General features: G+C 55.6%; 1 protein-coding gene across 1 annotated transcript in view; it reads right to left on the bottom strand.

Annotated features, from left to right (window-relative positions):
* The window catches only part of LOC121855423, a gene marked incomplete in the record, with an annotated part of 222586 nt that overhangs the window by 154214 nt on the left and 52817 nt on the right, over window positions 1–15555 (bottom strand). The window contains 1 exon segment of the mRNA XM_042350390.1: window positions 256–371. Coding sequence (XP_042206324.1) covers window positions 256–354 — 99 coding nt within the window.

Genomic DNA, 15555 nt, shown 5'->3' with positions numbered 1-15555 from the left:
TGTATTATTGATTAAAATTGTATTCATAAACATTATTTAAAGAATATAGTTTAAATTTTTCATTAATTGTATTGTTTTAGGGGAAACTAGGGTAAAAAGCCACACAAAAGTTTTGAAATGGTCAGACTTTGAAATGTATCTCATTATTATTGCTTTATTTTAATGGAAATTAATGACTCGCCTTACAATGCAATATTGGAGGACACATTACCGTTGTTATTCAAGGCTTTACTGTACTTAGCTAAACACACTCACTCTGTCCTGCTGTAACTGCAAGTAGAGGAACTTTTGCGGTTCCTTGCTTTTTCCATCAACTTTGCCGGAAACTTTGTCAGACGCCGGTTGGTCAGCCATCACAGCTGCAGCGCCCCCTATAATAAAAAACAATTTTATTAATAGCTTATGAGATATTAATAATATATCTAACTTTCCATAAATCTTACTGATTTCAGATACTTTTAACCGTGGAAATGACTACTGAGAGAAGAGCAAGATAACAGCTTGTTCTATACCATCTTACCATGACTAATTATGCCTCCCACACATGTAACCTTCCCTTACATAATCTTCCACTTACATTTTAGAATGTTTGCAACCTTCTATTCACTACAGGCCCTATTACCCTGATCATTAAACACTTCACTATAGGAACACCACTTTGAATATTTTATTTAGCTAACTCCACACAATTATTTTCAGTTCAAAGGCAACCTCATACACAAGGGTAGATGTACCAATGTATCGCCATCGGTGGTACTGGCCTTTTTTGGAGTATCGATATTGGTGGAGTTTCAGCCGATAATTTGTTATATACAGTGGGTCCTCGTTATAAGTGGTTAATAGGGACCAGGAAAAAGCCACTGATAATGAAACCACTTTATTAAGGGGAATTAATTCCCATAAGAATTAATAGGAATAGTGTCTAATTGGGACCATCACATTGTAAGTGACACTCAAACATTAATTTGGTATCTTTTATATATACAGTATTACACCGCTTTACGCGGTTTCACTTAACGCGATTTCTCATACACGCTGTGCCTCGCCAGAACCGAACTTTCACTTAACGCGGTTCATCTACTCATATACGCGGTGAAGTATAATTTTTTTTTTTTTTTTAGCTCATAAAATTCATACAAATTACCCGGCCAGAATATAATTTACATTGCTCGAATTCTTACAATTTGATGATCATTTTGAATATAAACATCATAGATTTTGCATTAGACATACAAATTTTAGATATAATGTTTACTCTGAGTAAATATGTCATCTTTTGTGCAAAATATATGACATTTATATTCAAAATATTCCTGGTCTTACAAGGAATCCAGCTGTATAGATATGTGAACACACGCTTTCTGGCGGTTTTCACTGCAATTTCTCATGCGCTGTGCCTCGCTTGAAACCGAGCTTTCGCCGCCTTCGGTTCATCTACTCATATCACAGCGGGGTAGAGGTGGGTGGGAAGATGGGGGAGGGAAGATGGGAGGTAGAGGTGGGGAGGGAAGATGGGAGGTAGAGGGGGGAGGGAAGATGGGAGGTAGAGGTGGGGTGGGAAGATGGGGAGGGAAGATGGGAGGTAGAGGTGGTGAGGGAAGATGGGAGGTAGAGGTGGGGAGGGAAGATGGGAGGTAGAGGTGGGGTGGGAAGTTGGGGAGGGAAGATGGGAGGTAGAGGTGGGGAGGGAAGATGGGAGGTAGAGGTGGTGAGGGAAGCTGGGAGGTAGAGGTGGGTGTATAGATATGTGGGTACCAAGATATGTGAACACGCCTGACGGCAGGACTCTGTTACCATTCATTGTACCATTTATTCACATGTCTGTATTACTACATATTATTATAGCATGTCCGGATATCTATGCTTTGTGTAATGCCTATGTTCACTTAATACGTCCTGATACATGTCTGGTACCGCGCTAGTCGAGTAATTAGCAGACCTCATTTATTGTCCCAGTAATGTTCAGCAACTCCGCCAGCCAGCTAACCAGATCGGTTCGGCCCACCACAGGTCCGGCCCTTTGGCCTGCTTGTATCGGTCGGCTATCCCACCAAGTCTTGTACCACTATTTATTGAATATATCTACGTTCGTGTTCTGGAGTTTGAAGAACCTTGTTCAGATTTCATCACACCACATGGCTGAAAGGAGTAGCTCCAACACGACAGTTGGGATGTTGCAAGAGCCGCCTCGGCTTGTTTCTCGGCCTTCTGTTTCCCGCCCAGAAGATATACCACAGTGCCTGGATTAAGTGCTTTGGTATCTTGTAGGCGGCCTAGTGAAGTGCAGTGTTTTGATGTTTTTCTATGCTGCGGCCCTACAGGTAGCAGAAACGCTTTCAGCCCAGTTTAAGACAGCACTTCCGGCATACATCTCCATCTGCCGGCCCGCAGGCCACCGACTGCCTCACACCGAGTCACCACCAGCTCGCCCGGGCGCGCGAGGGAAATACAGGACCAGCACCATCGCCGCCAGCCGGCCGCTTCACACAAATACAAGAAGTGGGTACTTTTTATTTGTCGCCAAGCCTGCAAGTACATGACGAAAACATAGCACTACCTTATTCTTGTTTTTTATCGCAACCATATCCAAAACACGAGATGTTTCGACCACGACGATTTGCTGCGAAATTTATATGGGGATTGGTGAGGAAGACGAAGCTCACGGAGACCCCACCTCACGCCTCGGGACGCCGGGCACAATTAAAGATGGGACCCAGGATATACGCTGTTAATCCACTTCTACAAAGCCAAGAGAAGGAAGCCCAAAGACGCTAAGAGGAGGAAAACGACATCAAGAGGGAATAAGACAGTAGATAGGAATAAGCACAGCCAACACAACAATAATTAAAAGGATAACCGCAAATGGACTTGATACCAGTGGCAATGAGGATGACTTCCAAAGCGCCACAAATACTTCAAGCTTCAGTCTTTATCTATCCTTCAGACAGCGTCTCACACGTCACCTATTCTTGGGTATGCCTCTCAGTGCTTTTCAACCACCTGCTGCAGTCTCAACTCGTCGACCTGCGTCTCCTCCATTGCCTGCCGTCTCGAGTACACCCTGCACAGCAAGTCCAGTTCCCAGTCCCCCACCACCTGATGCAACATATCAAGTCGGCCGTCAATGGCGACGTCGCCGAAGACTTTGCTGTTATGTTCCTGACTACCGAATGCCCTCATAAACAACTCATCCAATTAAGATCGTATTTTCGATGTTCAACGCCTCCTCGATAGACACGCTAGCCATCCCCCGATCAGGTCAGTGACAGAGGTTTAAAACGCCTTGCAGAAATTTCTGTGGCCTCGCAATGAAGCTTGCGGTCGTAGGAACTGCTATCCTGCAAACAAGCCGGGGGAATCATTCAGACTTATGCACGACTTAAGGACCCAGCAGCGAGGTGAACTTATGTACAGGCGATCCTGTAACCTGTGCGAGATCCAGCTTGAGATGATCTTGTTGGATGGTGTGATGCGAGGACCTGCTTCAGAAACCTCACCGACGCTTTCCTCACCGACTTTCGTCACCTGTTGCAGGTCGTATGGAGGCCACAAGAGGGCTGCTCAGCTAACACTCATCGCCATTCAAGTTCACGCCGTTCCACCTACAAGAGGAATCAACGCCAGATGCAGACGGCTCTTCCACAGTCCCCGCCACAGTCACCAATTTTCTGACTGCAGAAATTGCCGCGCCAGCATGGTCCAGAAAGTGCCGCGGTGATAGTGCATGTCGAAACTACGGGTTTTAAGGCGTTATTGGCCTTGGCATACCGATGTCCTGCCAACAAGGTCCATGCAATGCTTGGTACAAAGCAAGGACACTTCGCCAAGTGTTGCAGGTCCACCAAGAAGCTTCCATCTCAGGTCAAAACGTCTTTTTACAGCCCGGACAGAACGTCCACACCACCGTTCCCAATGAACAACAAAGGATGCCGACGCGTGGATGATACCGAGTGACAGGCCCTCAAGCCTGTCAATACTGTTCGTCCTACGTACCAACCTTCAACCTCCTGATGATACTGATACGGTGCGGGACATCACGGTGATACCAACACACCTGGACGCTTCAACATTCCGGAGTAGCCTGTCACCTGAAAGCCGAATGATGTGTTTTACAGCGGACGGGTCCGATGTTCCACCTTGCTGTTTACAACATCACTGCAGCCGGTTCTGCGTCTTGCCTGCTTAACAGTCCACGTCCATGAGGGCATCCAAACTCTCTTGTCATGTGGCCATTGTCAGGACTTGGCCACGTTCTTATCCGGAGTTCCCAAAGCCCATCTCTCGTGGAGTACACCCTCAACAGGTGCAGAGATACCTGTTTCAGCCATGACCACACTGCTGCCGCCTGGGAGTTTTCGTCAGTTCAGCGACGCCTTGTTCCAAGTCCGACTTCCAGAAGACGCCGCCAAGAAGATGACAGGCCTCGATGAGAATCCACTCAGCCTGGCGCGACGCCTGCCATCCACACACCCAGGCTTATCCCCTTGCCATACGGGACAAGGTGAAGGGAGCTCGATTCTCTGGCAGCAGGGGATCATCAGACACGCCGGTGAGAGCCTTCCGAGTGGTGCCACCCTATGGTCTTGGCACCTGTTCGTAGGTGTTCGCATCACAGTGGACCCTCACCATCTCAACTCGCAGGTTTTCCGCTCCTGCCTCATCCAGTCCGCAGCGCCACCTCGCTTGCAGAGTTTACCACGGCGATGCACTGCATGGGTACTGGCGTCGACTCTGGCGGAAGAAGATCGCCACTACCGTTATCACGCCTCCACGGCTGCTTCCAAACACTGCCGCGACCCATGGGTTGCAGCAACGGGGATGCGTATTGCCCGGTAGATATGGCTCTGCAGGGTGTCACCAACTGCGTGAAGGTCGAAGCGACATCTCTGTTTTTCGACGATGATCTCCGCCCACTTGAACCGAGTTCCTTATGCTCACAAGATGTCGCCCATGGTATCACCCGAACAAAGATACCTAGGTCGCCGCCCCCCGTTAACTACTTGCGGCGCTAACATCTGCCAGAGGATCTCAGCTGATGAGGAGAAGGCTGGCCATCAGGGACTTTACTCCAGCGAATCTTGGACCGACTCTTCGCTCATTTATGGGCTGCAAATCAGCTGGCCGACTTCTCTCTAAAATCGCTGGCCAACCTCACTGGCCCCTCATGAGTCCCAAGCGCTTTTCTCTGGACTCCTGACCACGACCAAGGCGTTCAGGAATGTTAGAAGGTGTTGCTACCACTCAGTCTGGCACCTTCGACTCGTCCCCTACCAGTGGTTCTCCAGACCGACGCCTCCTGTCTATACGGCCCTGATATGATCCTTCAAGATCAGCGCCAGGTAGACTGTGCTAGTTCAGTGTGGCTCAGGTTTGACCGACACTGGAGACCAGATACGCCAACATCGAACTAGAGATGTTGGTAGTCGCCTTATGGGCCATGCCGCTTTTACCCTGTTCGCTTAGTATTTGGACCATGACGGACCATCGCCCGCTATACCATTTCTTAGTTCACTACGCGATGGTTCATCGAAAACTTCGCCCAACGTCTCAAAGAGAAGACCGCCTTACGTTTTTACAGCTGTGCAAGCTTTGTGCATAACAGACGCTCCTCTCCGAGTTCTCGTCGCCCCACACCCGGATGAAGCCGATTGTACCACGGCCGGCCGCTGCCTGGTCTTAGTGACACACACGCCACTTCTGTTGACAAGACGACGACGACGCCCCCATCGACACGAGGACTTCCGGAGCGACGCCGCCATCAAGACCCGGCATACGTCCAACTTCGACTACGCCTCCGGCTGATTCTCACCAACCGGTATGACATTCACGCCTCCGCCTTCTGAAGCTAAGGATAGCCTCTTTGCGACGGAGAGCTGGTATGCTTCTGCCCAGGATCGCCGCTTCCTTGCTCACCGGCTGCGCACCTATCCCGCCTCCATGACAGCCATCGCAAGCAAGCAGCGCTTAAGGCGAGAGCCCGCCAGACCGTCTTCTGGCTCCTGGCGCCATATTAAGAGCAGGTTGAGGCCTGTGAGCCTTGCAGCACCCAGCCCAGCCAGCAACAAGAGCCGCATTCCAGCACGACTCCCAAAGCGGCTTTGAGTCCGTCGACTTTTAGTGGCCGAAAGTTCTTTCCTGGTGGTCGCCGACAGGCTTCTGGATGGTCCTGTAGTTCCCTGTGGTCGGGACACCACCCTTCTAGGGTCATCCGGATGTTTTGTTGTTTCTTCCGGAAGTCGGAGTGCTCTCCTCCAACCGGTTACAGGGCCCCCGCTCAATAGCCACGAGTTCAAGAGCTTCCGAACGTGCCATATGTCCACACGCGTCACCTCATTACCTGCAGAGGCGAATACCACGCTGAGGCAGCGGTAAAGTCCATAGAAATCTCATCCTCAAGACAGCACCGACGGGAACCTTGACTGCGAGGAGTCTTGACAGGGCTACTGAACCAGAACACCCTACCCTGCCGGATGCTCAGTGTTGTATGGGCCGCCCTCGTACTCTGTGTGCCTGCCCACCCCAGTCCTCTTAGATGAATGGCAGATCATACAGAGGTGACCGCCGAGGCTGTCTGGATGGCCTTGATAAGCCACTATGACGCCCACGCCTGCCCCTTCTAGGTTGACTGTCGCAAGTATGAATCCAGGACCTCGCGCACGCTGGGATGGTTGTCGTCGGGTCGGGGTATTCTTGTATTTAAGTCAGCCTCCTAGTGTCGTGTGGTGGCGGTAACAGATGCCATCGCCAAGTGCTGCTCTAGTGATGAACCTTCTCCCTGTCCCCTGTGTCCCTTGCTCCAGACCAGGAACGGGTCGTGTCGCTGATCCTCCCATTGTCTTCGCTTCTCCGACTCTGGGAAAAAGAGATCGTAGATGCTCGAGATTGCATCTACGAGCGTAAGGGGGAGGGTGTGTGAGGTTATGTGCATACAAGAAGGTGAACACTGCCTGACGGCAGGACTCTGTTACCATTCATTGTGCCATTTATTCACATGTCTGTATTAATAAAGTTTTATTATAGCATGTCTGATGTCTGCTTATGTTCCAATGCCTATGTTCATTTTATTATGTCCTGATGTAATTACAGTCTGAAATTTCACATATCGAGTAATCAATTAGAAGACCTCATTTATTGTCCTAGGAATGTCTAGCAACTCCTGCCTGGCGAAGCACTTTCAGATCGGCTCGGCTTGTACTTCCACGGCTCAGTCCCTAGTAACCGCACGCCTCCTCAGGTCACATCACGCCCAGTCTTACACTTGCTGAGTTTCCGTGCCCTGAGTTTCAAGAACCTCGGAGGAAGATGGGAGGTAGAGGTGGGGAGGAAGAGGGAGGAGGTGGGGAGGGAAGATGGGAGGTAGAGGTGGGGGAGGGAAGATGGGAGGTAGAGGCAGAAAGACGAGTGGGGTGGGTGAGGGAAGGGGAGGTGAAGAGGGGGGAGGGAAGATGGGGAGGTAGAGGTGGTGAGGGAAGATGGGAGGTAGAGGTGGGGAGGAAGATGGGAGGGAGGGGAGGGAAGATGGGGAGGTAGAGGTTGGGAGGGGAAGATGGGAGGGGGAGGTGGGTGGGAAGATGGGGAGGGAAGATGGGAGGTAGAGGTGGGGAGGAAGACTGGAGGTAGAGAGGTGGGGAGGGAAGATGGGAGGTAGAGGTGGAGGGAAGATGGGAGGTAGAGGTGGTGAGGGAAGATGGGAGGTAGAGGTGGGGAGGGAAGATGGGAGGAGGTGGGGGAGGGAAGATGAGGTAGAGGTGGGGAAGATGGGGAGTAAAGATGGAGGTAGAGGTGGGGAGGGAAGATGGGAGGTAGAGGGGAGGAAGATGGGAGGCAGAGGTGGGGGTGGGAAGATGGGGAGGTAAGATGTGGGAGGTAGAGGTAAGAAAAGATGGGAGGCAAGAGGAGGGAAGATGGGAGGGGTAGAGGTGATGGGAAGATGGGAGGTAGAGGTGGGGGAGGAAGATGGGGAGGTAGAGGTGGGGAGGGAAGATGGGAGAGAGGTGGGAGGGAAGATGGGGAGGTAGAGTGTGGGGTAAAAAAGATGGGGAGGTAAGATGGGGAGGTAGAGGTGGTTAGGGAAGATGGGGAGGTAGAGGTGTGGGGAGGGAAGATGGGAGGTAGAGGGGGAGGAAGATGGGAGGTAGAGGGGGTGGGGGAGGGAAGATGGAGGTAGAGGTGGGGAGGGAAGATGGGAGGTAGAGGGGAGGGAAGATGGGAGGTAGAGGTAGTGAGGGAAGATGGGGAGGTAGAGGTGGGGAGGGAAGATGGGAGGAAGATGGGAGGCAGAGGTGGGGGAAGATGGAGGTAGAGGGGATGAAGATGGGTAGAGATGGGAGGGGAAGATGGGAGGTAGAGGTGGGAGGAAGATGGGAGGTAGGAGGGGGGAGGGAAGATGGGGAGGTAGAGGTGGGGGGAAGATGGGGAGGAAGATGGGGAGGTAGAGGTGGGTGGGAAGATGAGGAAAGATGGGAGGTAGAGGTGGGGAGGGAAGATGGGAGGGGTAGAGGTGGGAGTGCATAGGTGGTGAGGGAAGACAAGGTAGTGGTGGGGAGGAAGATGTAGAGGTGGTGGGAGAAGGGAGGTAGAGGTGGGGAGGGAAGATGGGAGGTAGAGGTGGGGAGGAAAGATGGGAGGTAGAGGTGGGGAGGGAAGATGGGAGGTAGAGGTGGGGGTGGGAAGAGGGGGAGGGGATGGGGAGGTAGAGGTGGGGAGGGAAGATGGGAGCAGAGGTGGGGAGGGGAAGATGGGAGGTAGAGGTGGGGTGGGAAAATGGGGAGGGAAGATGGAGGAGGGGGAGGGGAAGATAGGGAGGAAGATGGGGAGGTAGAGGTGGTGAGGGAAGATGGGGAGGTAGAGGTGGGGAGGGAAGATGAGGTAGAGGTGGGTGGGAAGATGGGAGGTAGAGGGGAGGGGAAGATGGGAGGTAGAGGTGGGGTGGGAAGATGGGAGGTAGGGTGGTGGGAAGCTGGGAGGTAGAGGTGGGGAGGAAGATGGGGAGGGAAGATGGGAGGTAGAGGTGGGGTGGGAAGATGGGAGGCAGGAGGTGGGAGGGAAGATGGAGGTAGAGGGGGGAGGGAAGATGGGAGGCAGAGGTGGGGAGGGAAGATGGGAAGCAGAGGTGGGGAGGGAAGATGGGAGGTGGGGAGGGGAGGGAAGAAGGAGAGAGGTGGGGAGGGAAGATGGACAGGAGGTGGTGAGGAAGATGGGGAGGTAGGAGGTAGGAGGGGAAGATGGGAGGTGGGAGGGGGAGGGAAGATGGGGGAGGGAAGATGGGAGGTAGAGGTGGGAGGGAAGATGGGAGGTAGAGGTGGGGAGGGAAGATGGGAGGTAGAGGTGGGGAGGGAAGATGGACGGGGAGGGTGAGGGGAAGATGGGGAGGTAGAGGTGGGGGAGGGAAGATGGGAGGTAGAGGTGGTGGGGAGGGAAGATGGGAGGTAGAGGTGGGGGAGGGAAGATGGGAGGTAGAGGTAGTGGAGGAAGATGGGGAGGTGGAGGTGGGGGAGGAAGATGGGAGGTAGAGGTAAGGGAGGGAAGATGGGAGGTAGAGGTGGTGAGGGGAAGATGGAGGCATAGGTGCAGGAGGGAAGATGGGAGGCAGAGGCAGAGGGAAGATGGGAGGTAAAGAGGTGGGGAGGGAAGATGGGAGGCAGAGGTGGAGGAAGATGGGAGGTGCAGAGGTAGGAGGGAAGATGGAGGTAGAGGTAGGGAGGGGAAGATGGGAGGGGAGAGGGGAGGAAGATGGGCAGGGTAGAGGTGGGTGAGGGAAGATGGGAGGGAGGTGGTGGGAGGAAGATGGAGGTAGAGGGGGAGGGAAGGGAGGTAGAGGTGGGGAGGGAAGATGGGAGGTAGAGGGGAGGGAAGATGGGAGGTAGAGGTGGGGGGTGGGGAAGACAGAGGGAAGATGGGAGGTAGAGGTGGGGAGGGGAAGATTGGGATAGAGGTGGGAGGGGAAGATGGGAGGTAGAGGTGGTGAGGGAAGATGGGAGGTAGAGGTGGGGAGGGAAGATGGGAGTAGAGGTGGGGAGGGAAGATGGGAGGTGAGGGGAGGAGGGGTAGAGGTGGGTGGGAAGAGCGGGGAGGAAGATGGGAGGCAGAGGTGGGGAGGGGAAGATGGAGGTAGAGGGGAGGGAAGATGGGAGGTAGAGGGGTGGGAAGATGGGGAGGCAAGATGGGAGGTAGAGGTACAGGGAAGATGGGAGGCAGAGGTGGGAGGAAGATGGGAGGTAGAGGAGGAAGATGGGAGGCAGAGGTGGGGAGGGGAAGATGGGAGCAGAGGTGGGGGAGGGAAGATGTGGGGAGGGTAGAGGTGGGGGAGGGAAGATGGAGGAGGTGGGGAGGGGAAGATGGGAGTAGAGGTGGTGAGTGAAGATGGGAGGTAGAGGTGGGGAGGGAAGATGGGGCAAGATGGGAGGTAGAGGTGGGGAAGATGGGGAGAGGGGAGGGGAAGATGGGAGGTAGAGGTGGGGAGGGAGGTAGAGGGGAGGGAAGAAGGGAGGGAGGTGGGGAGGGAAGATGGGAGGTAGGTGGGGGGGAGAAGATGGGGAGGAAGATGGGGAGGTAGAGGTGGGGTGGGGAAGATGGGGAGGAAAGGATGGGAGGTAGAGGTGGGGGAGGGAAGATGGGGAGGCAGAGGTGGGGAGGGAAGATGGGAGGTAGAGGGGAGGGGAGATGGACGGTAGAGGTGGTGAGGGAAGATGGAGGTAGAGGTAGATGGGAGGTAGAGGCAGGAGGGAAGATGGAGGTAGAGGTAGAGGGAAGATGGGAGGCAGAGGAGGAAGATGAGGTAGAGGTGGTGAGGGAAGATGGGGAGGTAGAGGTGGTGAGGGAAGATGGGAGGTAGAGGTGGGAGGGAAGATGGGAGGTAGAGGTGCAGGAGGGAAGATGGAGGTAGAGGGGTGGGGGAGGGGAAGATGGGACAGTAGAGGTGGGGAGGGTAGATGGGAGGTAGAGGTTGGGAGGAAGATGGGAGGTAGAGGGGGGAAGATGGGGAGGAAGATGGAGGTAGAGGTGGGGAGGGAAGACTGGGAGGAGGTGGGGGGAGGGAAGATGGGAGAGAGGGGAGGGAAGATGGGAGGTAGAGGTGGGGAGGGAAGATGGGAGGTGAGGGGTGGGGATGGGAGGGAAGATGGGAGGTAGAGGTGGGGAGGGAAGATGGGAGGTAGAGGTGGGAGGAAGATGGAGGCAGGTGGGGGTGGGGTGATGGGGGAGGCAGATGGGAGGTAGAGGTGGTTAGGAAGATGGGAGGTAGAGGTGGGGAGGAAGATGGATGAGGTGGGGAGGGAAGATGGGAGGTAGAGGTGGGGAGGAAGATGGGAGGTAGAGGGTGGGAGGAAGATGGAGTGCAGAGGGGAGGGAAGATTGAGAGGAGGGAAGATGGGAGGTAGAGGTGGTGAGGGGAAGATGGAGGCAGAGGTGGGGAGGGAAGATGGGAGGTAGACAGGGGAGGGAAGATGGGAGGTAGAGGTGGGGAGGGAAGATGGGAGGTAGAGGTGGGGTGGGAAGATGGGGAGGGGAAGATGGGAGGTAGAGGTGGGGTGGGGAAGATGGGAGGTAGAGGTGGGGGAGGGAAGGGGAGGTAGAGGTGGGGGGGGAAGATGGGAGGTAGAGGTGGGGGAGGGAAGATGTGGGAGGTAGAGGTGGGGAGGAAGATGGAGAGGTGGGTGGGAAGATGGGGAGGGAAGATGGACAAGAGGGGGAAGATGGGGAGGAAAGATGGAGGTAGAGGTGGGGAGGTAAGATGGGAGGTAGAGGTGGGAGGTATAGGTGGTGAGGGAAGATGGGAGGTGGGGGAGGGGAGGAAGATGGAGGAGAGGGGTGGGAAGATGGGAGGCAGAGGTGGGGAGGGAAGATGGGAGCAGAGGTGGGGGGGGAAGATGGAGGCAGAGGGTGGGGAGGAAGATGGGAGGTAGAGGGGAGGGAAGATGGGTAGAGGTGGGGTGGGAAGATGGGGGAGGGAAGATGGACAGAGGTGGGGTGGAAGATGGGGAGGAAAGATGGGAGGTAGAGGTGGGGAGGCAGATGGGAGGTAGAGGGGAGGTATAGGTGGGTGAGGGAAGATGGGAGGTAGTGGTGGGGAGGGAAGACAGAGAGGTAGAGGTGGGGAGGGGAAGATGGGGAGGTAGAGGTGGGGGAGGGAAGATGGGAGGTAGAGGGGGGGAGGAAGATGGGAGGTAGAGGGGGAGGGAAGAGGGAGGTAGAGGGGGTGGGGAAGATGGGGAGGGAAGATGGGTAGAGGGGAGGGAAGATGGGAGGTAGAGGGGGGAGGGAAGATGGGAGGTAGAGGGGGTGGGAAATGGGGAGGGAAGATGGGAGGTAGAGGTGGGAGGGAAGAGGAGGGAAGATGGGAGGGGAGGTGAGGGGAAGATGGGAGGTAGAGGTGGGGAGGGAAGATGAGGTAGAGGTGGGAAGATAGATAGAGGTGGAGAGGGAAGGATGGGAGGTAGAGGTGGGAAGATGGGAGGTAGAGGAGGAAGATGGAGAGGTGGGGAGGGAAGATGGGGAGGGAAGATGGGAGGTAGAGGTGGGGTGGGAAGATGGTGGGAGGTAGAGGTGGGGAGGGAAGATGGGAGGTAGGGGAGGGTGGGGAGGGAAGGGAGGAAGATGGGAGGTAGAGGTGGGGTGGGGAAGATGGGAGGTAGAGGGAGAGGGAAGATGATGTAGAGGTGGGGGGGGGGGAAGATGGGAGGTAGAGGTAGGGAGGGAAGATGGGATAGAGGTGGGAGGGGAAGATGGGGAGGGAAGATGGGAGGTAGAGGTGGGTGGGAAGATGGGAGGTAGAGGTGGGGAGGTGATGGGAGGTAGAGGTGGGGGAGGGGAAGATGGGAGGTAGAGGTGGGGAGGGAAGATGGGAGGGGTAGAGGTGGGGAGGGAAGATGGGAGGTAGAGGCAGGAGGGAAGATGGGAGCAGAGGTGGGAGGGAAGATGGGGAGGAAGATGGGAGGTAGAGGTGGGGTGGGGAAGATGGGAGGTAGAGGGGGATGGAAGATGGGAGGTAGAGGTGGGGAGGAAGATGGGAGGTAGAGGGGAGGAAGATGGGAGGCAGAGGTGGGGAGGAAGATGGAGGTAGAGGTGGGTGGGGAAGATGGGGAGGGAAGAGGGAGGTAGAGGTGGGTGGGAAGATGGGGGAGGAAAAGATGGGAGGCAGAGGTGGATGGAGCAAAAGAGGTGGGGAGGTATAGGTAGAGGAAGATGGGAGGTGGTGGTGGGGAGGAAGATGAGAGGCAGAGGGTGGAGGGGAAGATGGGGAGGGGAGGTGGGGAGGGAAGATGGGAGGTAGAGGTGGGGAGGAAAGATGGGAGGTAGAGGGGAGGGAAGACAGTGTAGAGGTGGGAAAAAGATGGGGAGGGAAGATGGGAGGTAGAGGTGGGAGTAAAGATGGGAGCTAGAGGTGGGGAGGGAAGATGGGAGGTAGGGGGGGAAAATGGGGAGGAAGATGGGGAGGTAGAGGTGGGAGGGAAGATAGGGAGGGAAGAGGGGAGGTAGAGGGTGAGGGAAGGGGAGGTAGAGGTGGGGAGGGGAAGATGGGAGGTAGAGGTGGGGTGGGGGAGGGGAGGTAGAGGTGGGGAGGGAAGATGGAGGTAGAGGGAAGATGGGAGGTGGGAGGGGGTGGGAAGATGGGGAGGTAGAGGTGGGGGGAGGGAAGCATGGGGGAGGGAAGATGGAGTGTAGAGGGGTGGGGAAGATGGGAGGTAGAGGTGGGGAGGATGGAGGAGGGGGAGGAAGATGGGAGGTAGAGGTGGGAGGGAAGATGGGAAGTAGAGGTGGGGAGGGAAGATGGGAGGTAGAGGTGGGAGGGAAGAAGGGAGGTAGAGGTGGGAGGGAAGACAGAGGTGGTGGGAGGGAAGATGGGAGGTAGAGGTGGGGAGGTAAAGATGGGAGGTAGAGGGGAGGAAGATGGGGAGGGAAGATGGGAGGTAGAGGGGGAGGGAAGATGGTGAGGGAAGATGGGAGGTAGAGTGTGTGGTGGGAAGACAAGGGAGGTAGAGGTGGGGGAGGGAAGATGGGGAGGAAGATGGGAGGTAGAGGTGGGGAGGGAAGATGGGAGGTAGAGGGGGAGGGAAGATGGGAGGTAGAGGTGGGGGAGGAAGATGGACGGTAGAGGTAGGGAGGGAAGATGGGGAGAGGTAGAGGTGGGGAGGGAAGATGGAGGTAGAGGTAGGGAGGAAGATGGGAGGTAGAGGAGGAGAGGGAAGATGGGAGGCAGAGGTAGAGGAAGATGGGAGGTAGAGGGGAGGGAAGATGGGAGGTAGAGGTAGAGAGGAAGATGGGAGGTAGAGGTGCAGGAGGAAGATGGAGGTAGGCAGGAGGGAAGATGGGAGGTAGAGGTGCAGAGGGAAGATGGGGAGGTGCAGAGGTGGGGGAGGGGAAGATGGGAGGCAGAGGGGAGGGAAGATGGGAGGAGGGTGGGGAGGGAAGATGGGAGGCAGAGGTGGTGGGAGGGAAGATGGGAGGTAGAGGTGGGAGAAGATGGGAGGTAGAGGTGGGGAGGGAAGAGGGAGGTAGAGGTGGAGGGAAGGGAGGTAGAGGTGGGGAGGGAAGATGGGAGGAGAGGTGGGGAGGGAAGATGGGAGGTAGAGGTGTGGGGAGGGAAGATGGGAGGTAGAGGTGGGGAGGGAAGATGGGAGGCAGAGGTGGGAGGGGAAGATGGAGTAGAGGGGAGGGGAGGAGGTAGAGGTGGGGAGGGAAGATGGGAGGTAGAGGTTGGGAGGGAAGATGGGAGGCAGAGGTGGGGGGAAGATGGGGAGGGAAGATGGGAGGTAGAGGTGGGAGGGAAGATGGAGGCAGAGGTGGGGAGAGAAGATGGGCAGAGGTGGAGGAGGGAAGATGGGAGGTAGAGGGAGGACGGGAGGTAGAGGTGGGAGGAAGATGGGAGGTAGAAGATGGGAGGGAAGATGGGAGGTAGAGGTGGGAGGGAAGACAGAGGGGAGGGAAGATGGGAGGCAGAGGTGGGGAGGGGATGGGAGGTAAGATGGGAGGTAGAGGCAGAGGTGGGGAGGGAAGATGAGGCAGAGGTGGGGAGGGAAGATGGGAGGTAGGTGGGGAGGAAGATGGGAGGTAGAGGTGGGGAGGGAAGATGGAGGGAGGTGGGAGGGAAGATGGGAGTAGATGGGGAGGGAAGATGGGAGGTAGAGGGGTGAGGGAAGATGGGAGGTAGAGGTGGGGAGGGAAGATGGGGGGAGGGAAGATGGAGTAGAGGTGGGGAAGATGGGAGGTAGAGGGGGAGGAAGATGGGAGGTAGAGGTGGAGGAAGATGGGAGGTAGAGGTGGGGAGGGAAGATGGAGGTAGAGGGGAGGGAAGATGGAGGTAGAGGTGGGGGGGAAGACGAGGGAAGATGGGAGGTAGAGGTGGGAAGATGGGGAGGAAAGATGGGAGGTAGAGGTGGGGAGGGAAGATGGGAGGTAGAGGTGGGGGAGGAAGGTAGAGGGGAAGATGGGAGGTAGAGGTGGGGAGGGAAGATGGGAGGAAGAGGTGGGGGGGGAAGATGGGAGGTAGAGGTGGGGAGGGAAGATGGGAGGTAGAGGTAGGTGGGGGAAGATGGAGGTAGAGGTAGGGAGGGAAGA

Source organism: Homarus americanus, unplaced genomic scaffold (genome assembly GCF_018991925.1).
Source record: "Homarus americanus isolate GMGI-L3 unplaced genomic scaffold, GMGI_Hamer_2.0 scaffold51859, whole genome shotgun sequence".
NCBI classification, from domain to species: Eukaryota; Metazoa; Arthropoda; class Malacostraca; order Decapoda; family Nephropidae; genus Homarus; species Homarus americanus.
Note: the sequence above shows the minus strand (reverse complement) of the source record. Positions and strands in the feature narration are given on the sequence as shown.